Genomic DNA, 25,950 nt, shown 5'->3' on the forward strand with positions numbered 1-25,950 from the left:
CTGGGACTTTGGAGCCTCAGGCATGAGAGTCTGTTTGCATAACCATTATGCTGTCTCCCCCACCTCAAAAGTTTTCTTACCTGCTCTAGTCTCCCTGATCTTATCTCCTGACTAGCAAGTAAGAATTTGTTCAGCATTCTGAGGGAACTGATAGTTCAGTGTTGTTTAGAACAAATTCTTTTAGGTCTTGTGTGTGTATTCTCTAGAGGCACATGTATGTTTATGTGGTAGCATACTGACATTTTATCTTGTTACTTTGCACTTTGAAACTTGATCCTGACAGTCTAGAAGCATGGTCCGTCTGTTAGAAAAACTATTCCAGTAAGCCTCAGTCAAATAATTATACCCAGACTGGGGGCATAGCTGCTGGAAAGACAACTATCATACAGATGAATCCTAAGATGTAGAATTGTTCAAACTTGACTAAAAAAACTACAGGAACCTGGTTCGAGCCCCCTGCTCCCCACCTACAGGGGAGTCGCTTCACAGGTGGTGAAGCAGGTTGTAGGTGTCTATCTTTCTCTCTCCCTCTTTTTTTTTTAATAATTCTTTTAAATTTTTTATGTTTACTTATTTATTTTCCCTTTTGTTGCCCTTGTTGTTTTAACATTGTTGTGGTATTATTGTTGTTGTTATTGATGTTGTTGTTGAATAGGACAGAGAGAAATGGAGAGAGATGAGGAAGACAGAGACCGGGAGAGAAAGATAGAAACCTGCAGACCTGCTTCACCGCCTGTGAAGCGACTCCCCTGCAGGTGGGGAGCCGGGTGGCTGGAACCAGGATCCTTAAGCCAGTCCTTGCGCTTTGCGCCACCTGCGCTTAACCCGCTGCGCCACCACCCGACTCCCTTTCTCTCCCTCTTTGTCTTCCCCTCCTCTCTCCATTTCTCTCTGTCCTATCTAACAACGATGACATCAATAATAACAACAATAACTGCAACAACAGTGAAAAATAAGGACAACAAGAGGGAAAATAATATTAAAAATAAATAAAAAATAAAATAGATAAATACGTACACCTTTGTATATGCCAGACAAAAATCTAGGTGATAACTAGTGGTTAGTACTAGAAAACAGCTGTGAAAGATGAATCCGATTTTAGCAAACTAATGCTACAACTCAAGTAGAATAGTGACTGGTGAGGTATTGCGGACATGGGAGTGACTGCTGTCATTTTAGCCAGAGTAGCCAGGACAAACCTGTGAGCTGAGACTTGAGTGATGAGAAGGAGACAACATAATTTGACCTAGGCAATGAGCATTTCACGCAGCTGCAAATCCTGGGCCAGCATGTTTCCCACTGGAAAAACAGTGAGATACTTGGAGTTATGGTCGTATTTTTATTTTATTTTATTTTTGTGAAGCTTTTTTTCCCCTGCAGGTGGGAACTGGGGGCTTGAACCTGGGTCCTTGCTCACTGTGACGTGTGCTTAAGCAGGTGCGCCACCACCCTGCCCCTCTTGGAGTTATGGTCTTAGCAGCTGGCCTAAAGTGAGTGTTTTATTTAGTTTTAGTGAGAACTCACTGATCAGTTTAAGTAGGTAAGTGGTATGATCAGGTTTTTTATTTAAAAAACTTATAAGTGACGAAGGCAAAAGGCTGACAATGAAGTATGGACACTGACTGAGATTGTTGCAATAATACTAGTGAAAATAATGGCTTAAACTTCCTTGAACTTGTAGAAAACAGGTGGATTTAGGGCTTATTTGACTGTAGAGTTGATAAAGTTCTTCAGTGATTAAAGGTAAGATTTGAAAGGGAGAGGATCTAAGGATGACTATTTATTTTTTCCCCTTAAAAGTTGGGTAGGTGTTCAAAATAGGTCCCATATTTTATTTTTTGTGTCTTTGGTGTTTCTGCAATAGATTTTGAAGGAAACATGGTATATGGATTTGGTTAGCTAAAGGCATTTCCTTTGTATGATTCTCTTTGATTTTTTAGAATGCCTTTAATAACTCAAGTTGGTAAATTTTAACGAACTAATTCAGAGCTCCAGATACTTTGAGAACCAGTATTTACATGGCCTATTATCTGTGTAGAGCAAATACCAGGCACAGCCTCTGCCAACCTGAAGGACACAGTATCTGTCCATGTTGCAGAGCTTGGTTTATGGGGGGGTAGTGTTGCTGGTCAGGCTGTAGGGTAAGAAATACTATCACTTGGGCCCCGGGCGGTGGCACACTGGGTTAAGCACACACACAGTACAGTATTGGTCTCTACTCTGTTATTTCAAGTGTCAAGAGTATTATTTTGCTTTACAAAAAGTATTTATCAGTCTGAATATTCACTTCATAAATGAAAGAATGTCCACAGTTTTGAGGTATGCTAATGTCAGCTTTTACTGTTGAAAAAATTTTTTTTTAATCAGTCTTTACCTAGTTCTTATTTTTCTTCTGACAGAAATTAAGCATTTGGAAATAAGTGGAAAAACTATTGGAAGTTTTAGTTTTGCTATATGTTCAAAATATTTCATCTGGTCTTGTAATTAATCTTTTTGAAGATGTACAAAATTCTCAAGTCTTAATTTGACAAGAGTTAATAAAAGTTAAATAAGTCTAATTTTAACTTCTTTTAAAAAATTGAGACACAGAGACCCGAGGGCCTCTATGTACTCTCCTTCTCACCCACCTTCCCAACTCATAATTTTAATTTATAAAGATTGTGTTCTTAATGTTACCAACCAGATACATAGTATGTAAAATAATTTTTCTGTAAGTATTCTCTTCTAAATTTAATTTTATTAATATTTATGTATTTACATCACAAAATCAATATACTTTTATTTTTGAGCATATTTAAAATATTTCTAAAAATAACTGGTACAGTATTAAACATTCTGGTGACTAAACTGCACATTAATAATAAGGCGATAGGTTACATGCATTTATAGACCTTTGAAATGTTTTAGAATACTTATTTTCATAGTTTTCACAAACTTTGCTCTCCCCCTCAGCTAGTAAGCTGCAGAGCTATAATATTAAGATGTATTCCCAATATTATTCTGAGCTCTGCGTATATATATGGTTCATAGTGAGAACTGTCTTCTGCGTTTTTTTAAATTATTACTTTTAAAAATATTTTATTTATTTTGGATAGAGACAGAAGTTGAGAGGGAAGGGAGATAGAAACACCTACAGCCTGCACTTATGAAGCTCCCTTCCTGCAAGTGGGGACTGGGGACTTGAACCCAGGTCCTTGCACATAGTAATGTGTGTGCTCAACCAGGTGCACCACCACCCAACCCCTCTTCTGGGGTCTTTTGACCTTCTGACAAGGCAGAAAACAAAATAGAGAGTTCAATGTAGTGGTAAGTATGATATAAACTTAAGAATATGAAAATAGATTTATTACCAGAGAGTTGTAGACATTAGAGGTGTGCCTTTACTATACATTGGAAGTATCAGATTATATGTGACAAAAACAGAAGCTATTTTTAAAGGGATTAAGTCATACAGAGGTGAACATATTTTAAAATAATGATTGTTAGCTTAATTAGAGTAGCTAGAGCTTAAAAGTCTTCAGTACTTAAAAGATATAATGCCAGTAAGAAAAAAAGATGTTAAATATTAGAAAATTTTAATTCATATTTGCTATTGAAAATACTCATCTTAAGGGGCTGGGCAGTAGTGCACTGGATTAAGTGCACATACCACAAAGTGCAAAGATCCCAGTTCCAGCCTCTGGCTCCCCACATGCAGGGGGGTCGCTTCATAAGTAGTAAAGCAGGTCTGCAGGTGTTTATCTGTCTCTCCCCCTCTCTATCTTCTCCTCCTCTCTCAATTTCTCTCTGTCCTATCCCATAAAAAATGAAAAACAATGTTCTCCAAGAGCAGTGGATTCACCCCAGCAATAATCCTAGAGGTGAGAAGAAAAAAAAAAGGAAAGAGATAATCATCTTAGACTGCCCTCATCTTCAGTTTAAACAAAAGTCAACTGCCGTTTCCTCAGGTTTTAGCACATCATTGCTATAATTCTATCTGCAGTGAATGTCATGATGCCCTAGTTCATTGAGTGTTTACATTACATGGGTGGATTTGGCTGGATGGGACAGAATGCTGGATGGGACAGATTGCTGAGGCACTGTGCTGTCTGTATCTTCAGATCTACAGTTGGCAAGAGGGTCTTGCATTTCCTTCTTCCAAAGTCTGTTCCGGGCCCAAACCAAAATCAGGTGAATATATGTGGAATATAGCATTCCTGGGTAATTTTCTATGATGTGACCTTTGAGTTGAAACCTTGTAATTTAGAGAATATCCATAGTGAAAGGTGTTTAGAATTGACTGAGAAAGATAAACAACCAACCCTGACTACTAATCAGAGTCACCCATAACCTCTTGGAACCCTCTTTTTTCATATGAATTATCTAGGCAGTGCTCATTCTCTGGGAATTGAAAACTTTCTGTGATGGTTAAACTTTTTAGATAATCTCTGCTATGGTGAATAATGAGGTGCGTGTCTCTTTGCTAGAATGTGTGATAAAGGCCTTTTTTTTTTTTTTGGTAGCATAGCTGTTCAGCTACTACAATTTACCTTTCTGCACTTCCTGTTCACATACTAAATAAAGTGTGTTGAAATCAATGAAATAGCACCATAGATACACTCCAAATGAAAAAATTCATTGGTTTCAATTTCAGCTATAACTTGTGATACATTAATAATTGGTCAAGTTGATTAAAATTCATAGAAGACTAAGAATTGCAGGGTTTGCCATAGCCAAAATAATAAACACTTCCTGAAAGAATCTCGTTATTCTAATATATACTAACTTTAAAGAGTGTTTTCTGTATTTTTTTAGTCGGCCATATACTAACAAGGTCATCACTTTATGGTACCGTCCACCTGAACTGCTTTTGGGAGAAGAACGATATACACCAGCTATTGATGTATGGAGCTGTGGGTAAGATAGGTTTCTTACTGGTTTAATTTACTTGAACTTTTGGTGGTGAAGTAAAACCATATAATTTAGTAATTATGGATGTTTTGTCTGTTAGATGCATCCTTGGTGAACTCTTTACTAAAAAACCAATCTTTCAAGCAAATCAGGAACTTGCACAGTTAGAGCTAATAAGGTAAGTTCTTGTTTATGATTATTCGTGGGAGGTGGATGTGGGGTAAGTGTTATACTCGCTAGGAAAATTTTAATCTTTCAAGCTTGTGTTTTCAGGAGGAGTACAGCAAAGTTGTCCTGAAGGCTAACAATTGTTAAATGAAGGAGGAACTAGAAAACAGGCATTTTGATACTTGTGCTAGTAAAATTAATAATCCTAAAGTCCTTGGATCTTATTTTGTGATCAAATCAGAGGGTTTGTGGCCCCAAATATAAGACTGGGAAGAAAAAGTATATATGAGGAAGGTGAGAATGAATGGTAGATACTTGGCTTTTTTTTTTTTTTTTTAATAAGGCACAATGGGATAATTAAAGTTTGGGAGTGTTGTAAAGAGATACACACACATGTGTGTGCATAATAACTTATATGCATATATCCACTAGTATAGGTCTTCATTGTGGAAACCTATTGCAGGACCTAACACATAAGAAATCATTAGTATATGTTAGTCAACTTTAGCTTTGTCTAGTACTATAAATTTCTTTTTTTTTCTTTTTTTTTTTTTTTAAGAGCATTGATTTTTGTATTTGAGGTTAATTTTTGGGATTTGATTTGAAAGTTAGTTTTGAATGAGAGCTTTCAGGAAAGATATTTGTATGAGGCACAAATACCAATATTGTTATTATTGTTATTATTTTAAAGATTTTTAAAACATTCCCTTTTTGTTGCTTTTTATTGTTGTGGTTATTATTGTCGTTGTTATTGATTGATATCATCGTTGTTGGATAGGACAGAGAGAGATGGAAAGAGGAGGGGAAGCCAGAGGGGGAGAGAGAAAGATAGATACCTGCAAACCTGTTTCATCATCTGTGAAGTGACTCCCCTGCAGGTGAGGAGGCCGGGGGCTAGAACTAGGATCCTTACGCCAGTCCTTGCACTTTAAGCCACCTGTGCTTAACGCACTGTGCTACCGCCCGACTCCCTATTATTATCTTTTTTAATCGCCTCCAGAGTTATTGGTGAATCCACCGCTCCCAGCAGCCTTTTTTCCTCCTATTTTATTTGACAGGACAGAGAGAGGGAGAGAGAAAGATAGACATCTGCAGACCTGCTTCACTACCCATGAAGTGTCCCTCCTGCAGGTGTGGGGCTGGGACTCAAACTTGGGTCCTTAACGCATGGCGATACGTGTGCTTAGCCACTGCCTGGCTCCACAGATTCCAGTGTTCTATCACCTGTCGTCCAGTGCACTTGCTAGATTAATTGATATTCTCCATTTTCTTCGTAGCTTGATAATTGGCAAGTTAATGATTACAGCTTATGGGTTCTACTTTCTAGTAAGCTATTGTAATTATCCTACCTGTTGAGTTTAATGAGGAAGTTCAACAGGATAACCCAAGAAGTAATTGATGACATTTTTATACTGAATTTTTACTGTTGTGCATGTTGCTTAATTAAATATAGACAGATGCAATGCTTTGAAAAGATTTAACAAAATTGTTATCAGATTAGGGGTAGTAGGCAACTTTGTTAGAAAGAACAAATATTTACATTGATTTAACACTCAAGTTACTTGAAATCCTTAATCATGGTTTATGGGTGTGGGTTGTGCAATAAAGCAAAGGCAAAATCTTTTTCAATGGCTTTAATTCAAAATGAAGTCCTTATTGACTCTATGTCTGAAGATTGTAAAATGAATGTATTGGTATGAGGTTTTATTTAAAATAAAATGTTTAAGTTACACATGTGTTTTCTTGATGATTCTCTCTGACCTTTTACTTTCCGTTAGCCAACTACTAGTTCTGATTGTATTGGGGTTTCTATTCATCATATGATAACATTTATTAAGTTTATACCTGATCCAACTATTTTTCTTTTTAAAAAAGTTTATTTATTAGATAGAGAAAGAGAGAAATTGAGAAGGGAGTTAGAGAGGGAAAGACACAGAGACACCCACAGCACTGCTTCACCACTCATGAAGTTTCCATCCTGCAGGTAGGAGAACAGAGGTTGAGCCTGGGTCCTTGCTCACTGTAGTGCACTTAACCAGGCACACCACTTCCTGGCCCCTCCCTCAAGTATTTTTCTAAGGATTTCACCTGAATTAGCCTTAGTTAAGTTTCATTATAACCTTGTGCCATCTTTTTATAGTCAAAACTATAGTGAAAAATTTGTTTAGGATGCTAGAACTAAAGTTTTACTTCAGTATCTAAACACTTAACTTAGTTCTCTCTAATAAACAAAGCATCCTGGAAATCTAACACAAACAACAGTAACTGACCAAGACAGCATGAAATATTTCTATAAACTATTAACCAAATCCTAAAGATAAACTTTTTGTGTTGAGCTTCTCATTAAACTGGTCACTTGCAGAATCAAGAATACTGGTAAGATTGGCAAAATAGCTCAGCTGGATAGATAGTGCATCTATTTTTCTCATACATACAACCCAGGTTCAAGCCTGACTCCCACATCGGAAGCTTTGGTGCTGTTCACCACCCCACATCACTGTCTCTTTATTTCTATCTGAAAAAGTAGGTGCCAAGTGGTAATACCTGGTTGATGACATACAGAAAACCATAAAACTAGGATGTCTCAAGTTATAGAAAATCAGATATATATAGATAGATATAGATATATATAGATATAGATATTCACATCTTTGTAAGCTACTCATCTGTTATTTGGCATCTCGTTTCTATGAGCTATAAAAAACTGCACTGCTGTGGTCCGGGAGGTGGTACAGTGAACAAAGCATCGGACTCTCAAGCATGAGGTCCTCAGTTCAGTCCCCGGCAGCACATGTACCAGAGTGATGTCTGGCTCTTTCTCTCTCCTTCTGTGTTTCTCATAAATAAATAAATAACTTTAAAAAAAAAACTGCATTGCTATGAATATAGGTATACATATATTGGACAGACTTTTTAAAAGCTTTTTATTGGGGGGAGTTAATGGTTTACAGTTGATAGTAAGTACAGTAGTTGGTACATGTGTAAAATGTCTCAGTTTTCTGCATGACACTCTTACCCTCAGCCTAGGTCTTCCTCCACCATCACGTTCCAGAACCTAAGCTCTCCCCACCCCAGATTCCTTTACTTAGGTACAATACAACCCCAGTTCCAGGTTCTGCTTTGTGTTTTCCTTTCTGTTCTTACTTCTCAACTTCTGACCGTGAGTGATGAAATCATCCCATATTCATCCTTCTCTTTCTGGCTTATCTCATTTAACATGATTCCTTCAAGCTCTTTCCAAGTTGAGGTGAAGGTTAATTCACCATTTTTTAATACCAGAGTAGTATTCCATTGTGTATATAGACCACAACCTTCTCAGCTACTCATCTGTTGTTAGACAGTTGGGTTGCTTCCAGGTTTTGGCTATTACAAATTGTGCTGCTATGAACATAGGTGTACACAGATCTTTTTGGATGGGTTTGTTTGGCTCCTTGGAATACGTCCCCAGGAGAAGAATTGCAGGGTCATAGGGTGGGTCCATTTTTAGTCTTCTGAGAGTTCTCCGGACTGCTTTCCACAGGGATTGCAACAATTTACATTCTCATCATCAGTGTAAGAGGATTCCTTTGTCCCAACAGCCTCTCCAGCACTTGTTGTTGCTGTTGTTTCTGGTATGACATTTTCACAGGAGTGAAATGTTACTTTGTTGTCTTTATTTGCATTTCTCTGACAGTTAATGACTTGGAGCATTTTTTCCCATGTCTATTGATTGGCCTTTTGGATTTCTTTTTTTGGTGGTGGTTCTCTTCATATCCTCTCCCCATTTCTGGATCAGTTCATTTTGGTTTTTGTGCTGACTTTAGTGAGCTCTTTATATATGTTGGTTATTAACATTTTGTCTGTTGTTATGGCACGTAAAGATCTCCCATTCCATAAGAAGTCTCTTTGTTGGTTAGTGGTGTTTCTTTTTTTTGTTTTGTTTTTTGCAGAAGCTTTTCAGTTTGATGTAGTCCCATTGGTTTATTTTTGTGGAATAAAAGTGAGAGCCCAGAAATAAGCCCCCACACTTGTGGACATTGAATTTTTGACAGGGGGCCCCAAACTATTAAATGGAACAAATGGTGTCAGTGAAATTGGGTTGAAAATGAAACTGAACCACTACATTTTACCACACACAAAAGTAGATTCCAAATGGATCAAGAACTTGGATGTTAGACCAGAAGCTATCAAATACTTAGAGGAAAATATTGACAGCACTGTTTTCTTTCTTTCTTTTTTAATTTTTTAAAATTTATTTTCCCTTTTGTTGTCCTTGCTGGTTGTTGTTGTTGTTATTATTATTGTTGTTGTTGTTATTGATGTTGTCTTTGTTAGATAGGACAGAGAGAAATGGAGAGAGGAGGGGAAGACAGAGAGGAAGAGAGAAAGACAGACACCTGCAGACCTGCTTCACCGCCTGTGAAGTGACTCCCCTGCTGGTGGGGAGCCGGGGGCAAACCGTGATCCTTACGCTGTTCCTTGCGCTTTGCGCCTCGTGCGCTTAACCTGCTGCGCTACCGCCCAACTCCCGACAGCACTGTTTTCTATCTAAATTTTATAGGCATCTTCAAGGATACAAGTTCAATTGCAACGAAGACCCAAACAAAAATAAATCAATGGATAGGTGTTTTTATGTTCTCTGGGTCAATTCCTAGGAGAGGGTTTTCCTGATCATAGGATACATCCATTTCTCTTCTGAGGAATCTGTAGACTTTTTCAGAGGGTTGAACCATTTCACATTTCCTATGATCAGTGTAGAATGGTTCTTTCCCCGCCACCCTCCACATCCTTGCCAGCACTTTTGCCCTTTAAAAAAAAATACAGTTTAAAATATAATACATGTAAATGTAATCAATATAATCTATTATTTATTGATTAGAGACAAATCAAGAGGGAAGAGGAGTTGGAGAGACAGACAAGTTTTTCCCTTGTAGGTGGAGACCTAAGTCTTGAACCTGGGTCCTTGCCTATTGTAAAATGTGTTCTCAACCAGGCATGCCACTGCCTGGCCCCACTTGTGTCCTTTCTAATCTGTGACATTCTCACAGGTGTGGAATGATAGCTCACTGTTGTCTTTATTTGCATTTATCGGAAAATAAGTGACTTGAGCATTTTTTTACATGTCTGTTGGCGGTCCAGATGTCTTCTTTGGTGAAAATTCTGTCCCATTTCCTCTTCTTTCTTTATTGGGACTGTTTGATTTTTTTGTCCCTGAGGTTAGTGAGTTCTTCATATGATTTCACTTTAGTCCTTTATCTGATATATGGCATGTAAAGATATGCTATTCAATAGGGTGTCTTTCGGTTTTGATGATGGTTCCATTGCCAGTACAAAAGCTTTTCAGTTTGATGTAGTCTTCTTGGCTTATTTTTGTTTTTTCGTATCTTCCCTATTGGACTAGATTGTTCAAAACCCTTTCAAACACAGACATAATCACTGTTAATTTCTATGTACCTGATGGTTTCAGGTCTAATATACATGTCTGATTCATTTGGAGTTAACTTTTGTACATGGTGACATATTCCCATTTAATTCTTCTGCATTTTCAGCCCAATTTCCCCAGCATAATTTGCTGAAAAAACTTCTTTTTGGGGGCCGGGTGGTGGCGCACTTGGTTGAGCGCACATGTTACAATGTGCAAGGACCGAGGTTCGAGCCCCCAGTCCCCACTTGCAGGGGGAAAGCTTCACAAGTGGTGAAGCAGTGCTACAGGTGTCTCTCTGTCTCTCACTCTCTCTAACCCTCCCTTCCCTCTCAATTTCTGACTGTCTCTATCCAATAAATAAATAAAAATTAAAAAAATAATTAAAAGAATAAACTTCTTTTTTTCCATTTGATATGTTTAGCTCTAGTCTGTACGTATAGCAGAAAACATTATTAAGATTCCCTTTTGGTTTGTAGCCCTCTTATCCTATGTTCTTGTCAATATTTCCATTTTATAAATAAATTTTTTAAAAAAAGATTCCTTTTTGGGGCATGGTGGTAGAACACCTGGTTAAACACACACATTACAGTACACAAGGGCCCAGGTTCAAGGATGCACGTATTTCTCTGTCTCCTTCCTTCTCTGTCCTCCAGAGAATTTGTCTGTCTCTACCAAATAATAAATAAATGACCCTTTTGCCCTTGTATTTTTTATTGTCGTTATTGTTGTTGTTATTGATGTCGTCATTGTTAGATAGGACAGAGAGAAATGGAGAGAGAAGGGGGAGAGAAAGATAGACACCTGCAGACCTGCTTCACCATTTGTGAAGCGACTGCCCTGCAGGTGGGAAGCCAGAGGCTCGAACTGGGGTCCTTACTCCTGTCCTTGTGCTTCACACCACTTGCGCTTAACCCACTATGCTACTGCCCGACTCCCATGAAAATGTATTTTTAAAAACTTGCCCTTTGCAAGCATTAGAATTCTTTGAAATCCTAAAAATATCTAGATCTCAGGAACTTTGTTTATATTGACTCTGTTGATACTTACTACACTACAGTAGAAATTAAAACTGAGAAGCTAAAAAACAGTTTATTTAAACAACTATATGCCACCAAGCTAGAGAACCTGGAAGAAATGGACGATTTCCTAGATACCTACCAACTTCCAAAACTAAGTAAAGAAGAAGTGGATAACATGAACAGGCCCATCACAGCTAATGAAACTGAAACAGTTATCAAAAACCTTCCCAAGAATAAAAGTCCTGGACCAGGTGGTTTTACAAATGAATTCTACAAAACCTTCAAACAAGAACTAATACCTCTACTTTTAAAAGTCTTCCAGAAGATTGAAGACACTGGAATACTTCCTTCCAACTTCTATGAAGCCAACATCACTTTGATACCAAAAGCAGACAGGGACGCAACCAAAAAAGAAAACTACAGACCAACATCTCTGATGAACATAGATGCTAAAATATTGAACAAAATTCTAGCCAACTGGATATAACAGTATATTAAAAAGATGATTCATCATAACCAAGTGGGATTTATCCCAGGCACGCAAGGTTGGTTTAATATACGTAAATCAGTCAACGTGATCCACCACATCAACAAAAGCAAGACCAAAAACCCACATGGTCATATCTGTAGATGCAGAGAAAGCCTTTGACAAAATCCAACATTCCTTTATGATCAAAACACTACAAAAAATGGGAATAGATGGAAAATTCCTGAAGATAGTGGAGTCTGTATATAGCAAACCTACAGCCAACATCATACTCAATGGTGAAAAACTGGAAGCATTTCCCCTCAGATCAGGAACTAGCCAGGGCTGCCCACTGTCATCATTACTATTCAACATAGTGTTGGAAGTTCTTGCCATAGCAGTCAGGCGGGAGCAAGGAATTAAAGGCATACAGATTAGAAGACAAGAAGTCAAACTCTCCCTGTTTGCAAATGACATGATAATATACATAGAAAAACCTAAGGAATCCAACAAGAAGCTTTTGGAAATCATCAGGCAATACAGTAAGGTGTCAGGCTACAAAATTAATATTCAAAAGTCAGTGGCATTCCTCTATGCAAACACTTAAGTTAGAAGAAGTTGAAATCCAGAAATCAATTCTTTTTACTATAGCAACAAAAACAATAAAATATCTAGGAGTAAACCTAACCAAAGAAGTGAAAGACTTGTATACTCAAAATTATGAGTCACTACTCAAGGAAATTGAAAAAGACACAAAGAAGTGGAAAGATATTCCATGTTCATGGGTTGGAAGAATTAACATCATCAAAATGAATATACTACCCAGAGCCATATACAAATTTAATGCTACCTCCATCAAGATCGTAACCAATTTTTTTTAGGAGAATAGAACAAGCTCCCACACCTATGGATATCTAATCTTTGACAAAGGTGCCCAGACTATTCAATGGGGAAAGCAGAGTCTCTTCAACAAATGGTGTTGGAAAACATGGGTTGAAACATGCAGAAGAATGAAATTGAACCACTGTATTTCACCAAATACAAAAGTAAATTCCAAGTGGATCAAGGACTTGGATGTTATACCACAAACTATCAGATACTTAGAAAAAAATATTGGCAGAACTCTTTTCCGCATAAATTTTAAAGACATCTTCAGTGAAAGGAATCCAATTACAAAGAAGACTAAGGCAAGCATAAACCTATGGCACTACATCAAATTAAAAAGCTTCTGCACAGCAAAAGAAACCACCAACCAAACAAAGAGACCCGTTACAGAATGGGAGAAGATCTTTACATGGCATACATCAGATAAGAGGCTAATAACCAGAATATAAGCTTGCCAATCTCAACAACAAGACAACAAATAACCCCATCCAAAAATAGGGGGAAGAATTGGACAGAATATTCACCACAGAAGAGATCCAAAAGGCTGAGAAACACATGAAAAAAATGCTCCAAGTCTCTGTGAGAGAAATGCAAATAAAGACAATAATGAGATATCACTTCACTCCTGTGAGAATGTCATACATCAGAAAAGGTAACAGCAGCAAATGCTGGAGAGGGTGTGGGGTCAAAGGAACCTTCCTGCACTGCTGGTGGGAATGTCAATTGGTCCAACCTCTGTGGAGAACAGTCTGGAGAGCTCTCAGAAGGCTAGAAATGGACCTACCCTATGATCCTGCAATTCCTCTTCTGGGGCTATATCCTAAGGAACCCAACAAATCCATTCAAAAAAATCTGTGTACACATATGTTCTTAGCACAATTTGTAATAGCCAAAACCTGGAAGCAACAACAGATGTTCAACAACAGATGAGTGGCTGAGCAAGTTGTGGTATTTTTACACAATGGAATACTACTCAGCTATAAAAAATGGTGACTTCACTGTTTTCAGCCAGTCTTGGATGGAGCTTGAAGAAATTATGTTAAGTGAAATAAGTCAGAAACAGAAGGATGAATATGGGATGATCTCACTCTCAGGCAGAAGTTGAAAAACAAGATCAGAAAAGAAAACACAAGTAGAACCTAATCTGGAACTGGCTTATTGCACCTAAGTAAAAGACTCTGGGGTGAGTGGGGGGAAGAATACAGGTCCAAGAAGGATGACAGAGGACTTGGCGGGGGGGTCTGTACTGTTATATGGAAAACTGGGGAATGTTGCATGTACAAACTGTTGTATTTACTGTTGAATGTAAAACATTAATTCCCCAATAAAGAAACAATAAAAAACAAGGGCAACAAAAAGGAAAATAAATATTAAAGAAAAGAAATCCATTATTCATAGCAGGTTTAATGTCAGTCCAGTCATATTTATGAGGTTCTTCATGGTCTCTTACAAGACTCTACATACAGTATTAAAAAAATTGACCAGGGGAGTCGGGCAGTAGCCCAGCTGGTTAAGCGTACGTGGCGCAAAGCATAAGGACCGGCATAAGGATCCCAGTTCGAGCCCCCGGCTCCACACCTGCAGGGGAGTTGCTTCACAGGCGATGAAGCAGGTCTGTAGGTGTCTCTACCCCTCTCTGTCTTCCCCTCCTCTCTCCATTTCTCTCTGTCCTTTCCAACAATGACATCCATAATAACTATAACAATAAAACAATAAGGACAACAAAAGGGAGTAAATATATAAATAAATAAGTTTAAAAAAATTGATCCATCTGTTGGTCTAATCTGAAGGAAGTAAAGTCACTTATTTTTCTTTCTTTTTTTTTAACTTATTTTTCTTTTAAAGAAAATAAATATTTAGTAATTCAGAAGAAACCTCCCAGACAGTTTTGAAATGCTACCCCCCTGCCCCTGGTTTATTTAGGAAATACACAGTTAAACAATGACTTACTGCACTTCCTAGCTTTAAATGGGAGACAAGTTTTCTGCTTCATTATAGACAGTGTTTTAAGCAGAGCCAAGAGTATACAGAGAGAAATACAGCCTTTACTGAGAGCTTGAGCTCAGGTTTGTCAATAAAAGAAAACCTTCCCTCCCATTCATCCATTTTCCTAGTTTGTGTGGATTATTTTCTGTATTTTTAAAAGACACTATTAAGCAAAGTAGTTTTATAGATAACACACAGACAAGATTTAGTTCTAAAGTCTGTGTTATTTTTTAGGCAAAATATCTTTAAAAAATAGATTTTTATGGCCCTAGTGTGTACTTTCAGCTAAACCTCCCTGAGCCCTAAGTTCAGCTTACACATTGATTTGCTCAATCTTTCTCCCAAACATTTATATCTTACTGCTTCCATTTCTATGTGTGCTTCCTTTGCTAATGATAATATTTTTCTTAATCCCTTTCCTATCTATTTTCTACTTACCCTTGGAGTTGTAGCCAAAATTCTATGGTCTTTCCTACCTTGAGTATATATTCTTGTATTTTTGCAATTCAAAATATTCTCCATCTTCTTTATGCCAGTACTTTTCTTTTGTAATTAGAATCAATGTTTACATTGTGGTTTAGGAAAGTATACAAAAGTGAAGGGCTTAGTTTTTGAATTACAGTAAGAGAAACAGTAAATACAAACATCTAAAATACAAAGTAGGATGAAAGTGTCAAAGTAAACAGCTACACAATATTCATAGGTCCTTGAGATTTAATATAGTCAAGTTGTGATTCTAGCTGTTTTTCATCTAAATGTTACTAGACCAGTCTTTAAATATTTTTTTTTGCTAATTAAAAAAATATTTACTTATCTTGTCATAACATTTCATAAAAATGTTGAATGTTTTCAAGGTATAGTTAAGTAGAGATCAGTAAAGTGTTAATTAAAATGTCTATATACTTTGAAGTTAGTAGCACTATTTAAACTGAGTAACTTTCATATTGCATAGCAATCTCTGAAATACTCTGAGTATAGCAAATCTGTTTCTGCTCACACTGCTAAGTAGATTAGATTCAAGTAGTGACAGGCACCTATAAAACTAGAGAAAGACATTACTAGTAAGCTCTAGTCATCAGTTTATTCCCATACATTTGTTAATTTGGTTTTATATTTGGCAACCTGTTTTTTTGTTAACCTGTGTTTTAAGATTTGATTTTTAAAAATTTAACTAGAATTCTTGGTTTGTTACAAGCATTCACTAAAAATAAATCTCTGAACAATTGAGAATTACCCAAATATTTAATGAAGCTTATTAAATGTTGTATCAAGACTGCAACTTTTGTGAGTTTAAAGACAAGTTAATGTTTTATATAGTAGTTATATCTGTTTATTTCTATGTGGTGTATAGTGATATACTTCTTTTTGTGTGCTGTTTAGCCGTATATGTGGGAGTCCTTGTCCTGCAGTGTGGCCTGATGTCATCAAACTGCCATATTTCAACACCATGAAACCAAAGAAACAGTATCGTCGGAAGTTAAGAGAAGAATTTGTTTTGTAAGAAGGGGATACTTAAACATCCATATTACTTTGAATATTTTTCTTTTAAAATTTCTTCTGGGGGGCTGGGCAGTGATGCACGCAGTTAAGCGCTCTCCATGTTTAAGGATCTGGGTTTGAGCCTCTGCTCCCCACCTGCAGAGAGGATGCTTCCTGAGCGGTGAAGCAGGTCTGCAGGTGTCTATTTTTCTCTCTTCCCTTCTATCTACCCCATCTCTCAATTTCTCTCTGTCCTGTCAAGTAAAAATAGACAGGAAAGAAAAGGAAAGCATCCCCCAGGAGCCATGTCTTCTCAGTGTCAGTACTGAGCCCCAGCAGTAACCCTGGTGGCAATTAAAAAAAATTTCTTGTGAATTCTAAATGTCGCTCTATCCTCTTGATCCAAAACAAACCTATTGGAATTCTTAGATGTCATTTAATTTTTACTTTACTTACTACATAAAATCATTCATAATCATTATAAAAAACATTGATTTGGGGTTGTGTGTTTAATTTGGTGTTTGCACAAAAGAACTTTAACATAGCATTTTAAATTATAATGTAATTTTTTACTTATATTTAAGTCCAAGTTCTTATGGTGCTGTAGTAAAGTGTTTTTCAGTCCTTAATTTGTGTTACCACAACAGATTGCCAGTAGAATAAATATACTCTTGTTTTCCAAATTGTAACATATTTAGGATAAATAATATGATGTAAAAATAAGTATCTCTTCAGAGAAAGTTTGAAATTATCGGTATAAAATATTGCAGATACATTATAAAATGCTAGATAAGCTCCTAAAGAAATACTGTGGCTTGTATCAAAGAACATGTATGACTTTTGTAATCCTCTCATGCCAGTATTCCTGCAGCTGCCCTAGACTTATTTGATTACATGCTCGCCTTGGATCCTAGTAAGCGTTGCACTGCAGAACAGGCTCTTCAGTGTGAGTTCCTTCGAGATGTGGAACCCTCAAAAATGCCTCCACCAGAGTAAGTGATTTTTCTGTTATCTTAGTGCCCATATATGAAGAATTGGCCAATTTTCAAAACATCTTTAGCAAATAGAAACGATTCCATGATTAAGTCAGAAGGAGTAGAATAAAATAAACAGAATAGCTATGATACACGTCATTTGCACATCTAATATGCACGACCTTACTTAGTGGTCAAGTAACCATAGGACTAATCACACACCTGCTGCATTTGTTGTTCTAAAACAACTTCTGCCAATACTACTGTTTATACTATTAGTTGCTTTCACTTAAACATTGAGTGATTTGCTAAAGCACTCTTTCCGTGTGTTAAAGCAGACTTTATAGTCATACCAGGTAAGGTACTAATCACTATTTATTTACAAGGGAGAAAGCAGGCCAGAGGTTAAAAAACTTGCCCAAGAATATAAATCTAGTAAAAGTGGAACCAGCTCTCAAATTCAAGTTAGTTAAATGAGAAACAAAGCTCCTGGGAAAATTCCTTGGCATACTGTATAACAGAAGTTCCTCATTATTAGAAAAAGTATGAAAATCTGTATAGAATGAGTTAGTCTGATTGGGAGAAGAATTTGTAGAGCTAGAATTAGAATAGCTGGACTCTTAAATCTTCATTTCCTTATGGCTCCTATAATCTGTCTCTTAAGTGGAACGTGGGCCATGTAGATGGACAAAGCATAGTCCATTTGCTTCTCCTTACAGGAGGTTGAAACTAGGAATTTTCTTAGCAAGTTATAAAAAGATGAGCATCATAAAAGCAAGTCTAATAGTAACAAAATGTTTTTGTGTAATTCAGTTAACTTAAATGAATATGAATAACACATGGGCTTTGGACGTCACTCAACAGTTACGTTGAACTTAGCTATTTCTATGAGACTACCATATCCCACTTCATTAAGTTTTTGTTCACCTGTATATGAATAGTTGTTGTGAGATGATTTGAAAGAGAAAAAGGATCCACCGTCTGATATGTTGAGGGTCCTGAATCATTTACAGTTGAATTAAATTAAAATATATCAGTATATATTAGCAGTCTTGAAACTTTGACCCTTTAAAGAATTTTTGTTTAAACTTTTGATTTGGAAAATTTTCAGCTCTACAAAAAAATAGGAAAAGTAGTTTAATTAGCATTCATATATACTTCACCTAGAGTCAGTTATTTATATTTGGACACTGCTTTTCCACTACATCAATTTTTTTTCTTAATCATTTGAATATTATATTGTGGAAGTAGCACTTCATTTACAAACAATATTCACCATACAGAACTATAAGAACTAGGGAGGGATTGGGGATATGCTCTGTAGTAGAGTATATATTCTACACGTGGATCATTAGAATATTATTTTCTAATATTACAGAACCATTATAAAGCACAAGTTTAACATTACAGTAGTTAATCCTTACTCAAATTCTCCAACAGGCCCTAAACTTTTTCTTTTCTCCGCTAACTCCCCCTCCCACACACACACACCAGAGTACTGCTCAACTCTGGTTTTCTGTGGTGCTGGGGATTGAACCCATAAAATGTCTTTTACAAAGTCAGTGAAATAACTCACTTGAATAGTGTGCTGCTTTGACATATGAGCTACCCACTGAGCTGCACTGAAGGAAACTTCAGAGCTATGATCTCTTTTACTTTCTCCACCCCCATCTCTCTGCCTTTCTCCAGATTACTTAAGAAAAATTCTTTAGAAGCATATTTTTTTTCAAATGAATTCATTCAGAGAGCGTACATTCCATTTAATTATCATGTCTCTTCAATCTTTAGTCATTCTTTGAGGCAGATTCTTAGAATATTGACTTTTCTTTTTTAAGAATTCAGTCTAGCTTTTTGTAAAATATTCTACAGTATGAATTTGATTGCTTTTTTACAATCAGAGTTAAGACTAACATTCTATTTTTGGCAAGAGTATTAAGGTAATCATGTGCACTTCTTACTGTATTATACCAAGAGTAATATGTTATTTTCTCCCATTATTTGATAATATTATTTGATGATGACTTGTTTTAAATGTTTATGTGAAAGAATTCTGGTCAAACTGTCAAGCATATTTTCATTTGACTTCTGACCTTCTAATCAAAAGTACAGAGGTTTGTAAAAGACTCAATCTTAGACATACTAAAAATGTTGATGCTTTTAAATGGAGAAATTTTTATTTATTTATTTTTCCTTTTGTTGCCCTTGTTGTAAATGGAGAAATTTTATCACTTATAAATATCCAATATCCAGTGAAACAAAAATACCTTAGCATTTTGATATTCACCAATATTCATTTAGAAAAAATGTATGAAAAATTAAAAAATTAAGACTTTTTTTCTATCCTGATCTTATAGTTCCTGCATGTTTTTGTAACATATTTATGCTTGAAATTCTTTTATTGATTCCACAGTTGTACTTGTTTGTAAAAAATAAATAAATAAAAGTAGAAACAAGGGGCCAGTCAGTGGCACACCTGGTTAAGCACATTACAGTGCACAGGGTCCTAGGTTCAAGCCCCTGCTCACTATCTGCTAGGGGAAGCTTCATGATTGGTGAAGCAGGGCTGCAAGTATGTCTTCTCTTTTACTCTCTATCTCTTCTCAGTTTCTCTCTGTCTCAAGACAATAATAAATAAAATATGTTTTTAAAAGTAGAAGCTTTTGATTTCTAATGACCACGAAGTTTTTGTTCCCTTTTCTTTCATTCTTTTGTTTATTTTGTTTTGTTTTTCACTAAAACACTACTTAGGCTTATGATGGTGGCTGAGATTGAAACCTGGAAAGTTGGGAGCCTCATGCATGAAAGTCTCTTTGTGGGAGTTGGGCAGTAGTGCAGCGGGTTAAGCACACATGGCACAAAGCGCAAGGATCCCGGTTTCAGTCCCCCCGGCTCCTCACCTGCAGGGGAGTCGCTTCACAGGCGGTGAAGCAGGTCTGCAGGTGTCTCTCTCTTCCCCTCTCTTGTCTTCCCCTCCCTCTCTATTTCTCTCTGTCCTATCCAACAACAATGACATCAAGAACAACAACAATAATAACTACAATAAAACAAGGGCAACAAAAGGAATAAATAAATAAAATAAATATTAAAAAGAAAGTCTTTTTGTATAATCATTATACTTTCTCCCCAAACCCAGGGTTTTTTTTTGTTTTTTTTTTTTCAATAATGTATTTATTGAGACGGAGAATAAAGAGGCCAGAGTGTTGTTTAGGTATGACTTATGATGGTGCCTGGTGGTGCTAGGGATTGATCGTGGACCATCTGACATGAGGAGTTGCTACTGCTGCAAATGTCCCAGCCAAAAGCTCCTTTTCTTCTTGATTAAATTTTCATTGCAAATACTGATGTTGTATACTTCATTTTTAAAAAAAAAAGCTAGTTTTGTTGGAACTGCAATCTAGCGAAATATGCAAAGATCAGACGCCCTTCCAAATAATTTGTATATCTATTGTTTAATTCAACTTGCTCTAGAATAAGATGGGGTTTAATAATTTGTATACCTATTGTTTAATTCAGCTTGCTCTAGAATAAGATAGGGTTAATTACAATTGTGTTTATTTCGCTAAGACCTAACCTAACCTTAATGTGTTTGTTTGTTTATTACGTTATGGGGGAGTTAATGGTTTATAGTAAAGTTACTAAAACACGAGTAAAGTGTTGCATCTGGTCATGATGTCTACAAAACACTCCTACTCCCAGCTGGACTTAGGTCCTTTTCTTTCTTTCTTTCTTTCTTTTTTTTTAATATTTATTTATTTATTTATTTATTTATTCCCTTTTCTTGCCCTTGTTTTATTGTTGTAGTTATTCTTATTGTCGTCATTGTTGGATAGGATAAAAATGGAGAGAGGAGGGGAAGACAGAGAGGGGGAGAGAATGGTAGATAAGACCTCTTGTGAAGAAAGCATTTGAGAATGGTGGAGTCTGGTGACGACTGTCACTGAGCTTGTCAGACTCCTTCCACACAAGCACCAAGATCGCATAGAGCTGCTGTCAAAGATTATTCTGGCTGAAGATTCCTTCTCCTTTTAGTCTTGCTCTCTCCCTATTTTATTTTATTTTATTTTATTGCTGTATTAGGAGTGTACTGATATTTTGTAACTTGCTTTTGAACCAGACCACTGCTCAACTCTGGCTTACAAGATAATACTTGCTTTAGAACCAGGACACTCTGGCTTTCAAGAATTGAACCTGAGCTCTCAAAGCCTCAGTCATAAAAGACTCTGCATAGCCATTATTCTAGCTCCCTAACCTAAATGTTTTTGGCAGTAATCAGAATAATCAGAAAATAATCAGAAGCCACATAATGTGTCAACACTTTCTTATATATAAAGCCATTGATCGTGGTCCGGGAGGTGGCGCAGTGGTAAAGCTCTGGACTCTCAAGCATGAGGTCCTGAGTTCGATCCCTGGCAGCACATGTGCCAGGGTGATGTCCGGTTCTTTCTCTCTCTACTATCTTTCTCATAAATAAGTAAAATCTTAAAAAAAAAAATCCATTGATCATTTTTCCTTCAAATTTTGAAAAAAATAATTTCATATTTTAAAAAATACCTTTTTTGGTCAAACAATGGAGCTGTTTCAGTGTATGGAAAATGTCTACCATATGATGTAATTGAAAACTCTGTCCATCCTGTCAGATGTATCACCTAGTCACTTAATTTATACTGTATTACACTTGACTGTATTTTTCTATTGAAAAGTAAATTTAAAATCCCCTGCACCACCATAAGCCAGAGCTGAACAGTGCTCTGGTAACAAAACAAAACAACAAAGAAGTAAATTTAAACTACATCTTGGTCAGCATTTTACTCATTTCTCCCCTTTTGTTGCCCCTGTTGTTTATTATTGTTGTGGTTATTATTGTTGTCACTGTTGTTGGATAGGACAGAGAGAAATTGAGAGAGAAGACAGAGAGACAGAGAAGACAGAGAGGGGAAGAGAGAGACACCTGCAGACATGCTTCACTGCTCGTGAAGCGATCCCCCTATAGGTGGGGAGCCGTGGGCTCGAATTGGGATTCTTACGCAGGTCCTTGTGCTTTGCACCATGTGTGCTTAGCCCGCTGTGCTACCGCCCTACCCCCTTGGTCAGCATTTTATAAACTAGTAATAAATTGTGTAATGTATTTTATTAGATGCATTATTACTAAGACAGTCAAATAGAAATTAGAGTAATATTGACCTGACATTTAAATAAAAAGTTATAAGAACAGCAGTATCACTTAATACTATCTAGTGGTTAGGTAAAATTTTTATTTGGTAAGGACTGTGCACAGATAATAATTTATTATAATTAAGTTTTTTTTTTAAAGTAGCATTTCTTTTCTTTTTTTTAATATTTATTTTATTTATTTATTTCCTTTTGTTGCCCTTGTTGTTTTATTATTGTAGTTATTATTGTTGTTGTCGTTGTTGGATAGGACAGAGAGAAATGGAGAGAGGAGGGGAAGACAGAGAGGAGGAGAGAAAGCTAGACACCTGCAGACCTGCTTCACCACCTGTGAAGCGACTCCCCTGCAGGTGGGGAGCCGGGGTTCGAACCGGGATCCTTATGCCGGTCCTTGTGCTTTGCGCCACCTGCGCTTAACCCGCTGCGCTACAGCCCGACTCCCTATAATTAAGTTTTAAGTAATAATCAAAAGAGTGAAATATAAAATATCAAAATCAGGAGCTGGGTGGTAGCGCAGCAGGTTAAGTGCAGGTGGTGCAAAGTGCAAGGGCTGTATAAGGATCGCGGTTTTACCTGCAGGGGTTCACTTCACAAGCGGTGAAGCAGGTCTGCAGGTGTCTGTCTTTATCTCCCCCTCTCTGTTTTCCCCATCTCTCTTAATTTCTCTTTGTCCTATCCAACAACAACAGCTATAACAACAATAACAACTACAACAAGCACAACAAGGGCAACAAAGTGGGACAAATGGCCTCCAGGAGCAGTGCATTTGTAGTGCAGGCTCTAAGCACCAGCGATAACCCTGGAGGCAAAAAAAAAAAAAAAAAAAAAAGCTCCTTGTTGTATTAGCTATTCTTTCAAACTTTTCTAATATACTTAATGAGAAGAAGAAAGTATACAACTAAAAAGTTAGATCTCCATCTGGTCTATTATCATACTCCAAACAGTAAATAAAAGTCATTAAATAGAAAAAAATGTGAACTGCAATTGGAATAAATATTTTTTATTATTATAACTTGATTAAAAAAGTTTTACAGAGGAGTCGAGTGGTAGCACAGCGGGTTAAGAGCAGGTGGCACGAAGCGCAAGGACCAGCGTAAGGATCCCAGTTCGAGCCCCCAGCTCCCCACCTGCAGGGGAGTCGCTTCACAGGCGATGAAGCAGGTCTGCAGGTGTCTATCTTTCCCCTTCTCTGTCTTCCCCTCCTCTCTCCATTTCTCGCTGTCCTATCCAACAACAACAATATCAGTAACAATAATAACTACAATAAAACAAGGGAAACAACAACAAAAAAAGTTTTACAGGGCAAAGGTAGACAGCATACTGGTTATGCAAAGAGATTCTCATGCCTGGGGTTCCCAAGTCCTTGTTTCAGTCCTCCGCACCACTTTAAGCCAGAGCTAATCCAGTGCTCTGGTTTAAAAAACAGAAAAGCTTTTACCACCTTATGTGTTAATAAATGACATATAGCATTGATATAGTGCCTGTAGAGTAAGTGCGCGTACATATGCTATCCAAGTACTTATATATTAATGAATATTATCTCTACCTCACAAAATAGGTTATATTGTTAATCTCACTTTTAAAGATAAGGAAACTCAGGCACACTGGTCAAGTTACTTAGTAGTACACCAGAGTGGTCCAGGAGGTGGTGCAGTGGATAAGGCATTGGACTCTCAAGACTGAGGCCCCTGAGTTCAATCCCTGGCAGCACATGTACCAGAGTGATGTCTAGTTCTTTCTTTCTCTCCTATCATTTCTCATGAATAAATAAAATCTTTAAAAAAAAAATAAAAATACACCATAAATAAGTGTTTGAGCCCTCGGAAAAACACATAAATTTGTGATCATTCTGGAAACATTTACTGGTACATGTAAGAGTGAGCATCACTAACTTAAACTGTTTCAGTCATTTGTTGGGTATTGATTATCTGTCCTGTAAATGAGAATTGAGAGCATAGTCTGCTCACCTGTAAGAAATCTCTTACCTTTAATTTATAGGAAGGAAAAAAGCTCTGAGTGAATTTTCCCTTTTATTCCCCTGAGCTTTTCTCACCAGAGTAATGCATTTCCTGAACTTCAGAACGGCAGAAATAGGGGCCAGCCAGGTGGTGGCACACCTAGTTGAGTGTGCATGTTACAGAATGGCAGAAATAAGGTCATTCCAGTTACCCTGCTCTGTAGTAATGCATCATATCTAGATTTGAAACATGCCTAAAGACTAAGGCCACATAGCATATAATTCAGACAGTGAGAGAGAGAGAGAGAGAGAGAAAGGGAGAGATGGAGAGATGGAGATCTTTGGCAAGTTTATAATGCCTGAAAACTTCCCAATATCAATATTTCAAATTGTCCCTTTGTTTGTTACTCCAGGAGGTTTTTACACGCTGAGGCAATGCACCATAGTAAGATGGCTAAGAGGTATGCCTTTGTTTTGTTTTTGGACCTCAGGTGCATAGACTTGGTTTAATCATAATCTTTGTGTCACTCATCATTGGTCCATGCATGGCTCTTTTTTTTTTTTCTCCTTTCAGTTAATTTAGTTAGTTATTTTAAATAGTGTTAATAAGCAGCCATGAACCTACCAAATAAAAGCTAAAACCTTGAAAATGACCTCTTTTAATCATGTCATGCCCTCCCCACCCACCCTCCCACAGTCTTACTCCTGCCTTCTTCCACCTGAGGTGATCATTTTCCCTGTTCTTGTTGCCATCTATGTGTACTCATAAAAATTGATATTAAAAATTCTTAGTTTTTAATTTCATAAAAGGTATCCTGCTATTTGTACTCTTTTGAAAATGATCTTTTAAACGTAATATTTTATATTGATAAGATTTGTTGCATATGCCTTTGTCACATGAGATAAGATGTGAAAAAACTTACTGAATGGGCAGGCCGTCCTCAGAGATAATTTTTAGTTAAGAAGACAAGTGGATATGGAAATTCTCTTAAGACAATCCCAGGTGTACTTCCTGGTATCCCCAAAGGTAAACATACGCAGGTTGAAGACTGCAGATATGTCACCAAGTTGGGGCTGCTTAAGGGAATTTGTAAATATTCTGGGCAAGTTTATTAACCTTTCCAAGCCTTAATTTCCTTATCTTTAAAGTAAATATAATAGTAACTTCCCACTGAATTTTTCTTAAGGTGAAAATAATATATTTATTTATAAATCAATTCTTTCTGTAATAAAAGTTGTTCTACATTATCATCAGCTTTTTAAGATTACATCAAAGTCAGATTGTTTTTTAACATTATGAGTAACTTTGATAGTTGGTAGTTTTTTTCAGAACTCCTTGTTGAGAAGCAGCAAGCCTTGGTTAACCTATTTTTGAAATTCCACTGTAGTATCAGTTTAATTCTAGAGCACTTGACTATATAAGCAAATAATAATATTAAAAGGAAAAAAACAAGAAAGTTTTCGAGATGTTATTCCCTAGCTTTTACTATCTTTTATCCTAAGACTACTGTCTGCAGATGGCACATTTATTACCTGCTTTTTTGTGTCCTACT

General features: G+C 36.8%; 1 protein-coding gene across 4 annotated transcripts in view; it reads left to right on the forward strand.

Moving 5' to 3' along the window:
- The window catches only part of CDK13 (cyclin dependent kinase 13), a 117,705-nt gene that overhangs the window by 83,003 nt on the left and 8,752 nt on the right, over nucleotides 1–25,950 (forward strand). For all 4 annotated transcript variants that reach the window (XM_060195870.1, XM_060195871.1, XM_007535477.3 and 1 more), the window contains 4 exons: nucleotides 4,795–4,896; nucleotides 4,991–5,068; nucleotides 16,199–16,315; nucleotides 17,158–17,289. In XM_060195870.1, coding sequence (XP_060051853.1) covers nucleotides 4,795–4,896; nucleotides 4,991–5,068; nucleotides 16,199–16,315; nucleotides 17,158–17,289 — 429 coding nt within the window. The remainder of the gene's footprint in view (nucleotides 1–4,794; nucleotides 4,897–4,990; nucleotides 5,069–16,198; nucleotides 16,316–17,157; nucleotides 17,290–25,950) is intronic.

This window comes from Erinaceus europaeus, chromosome 8 (assembly GCF_950295315.1).
Source record: "Erinaceus europaeus chromosome 8, mEriEur2.1, whole genome shotgun sequence".
Lineage (NCBI taxonomy): Eukaryota > Metazoa > Chordata > Mammalia > Eulipotyphla > Erinaceidae > Erinaceus > Erinaceus europaeus.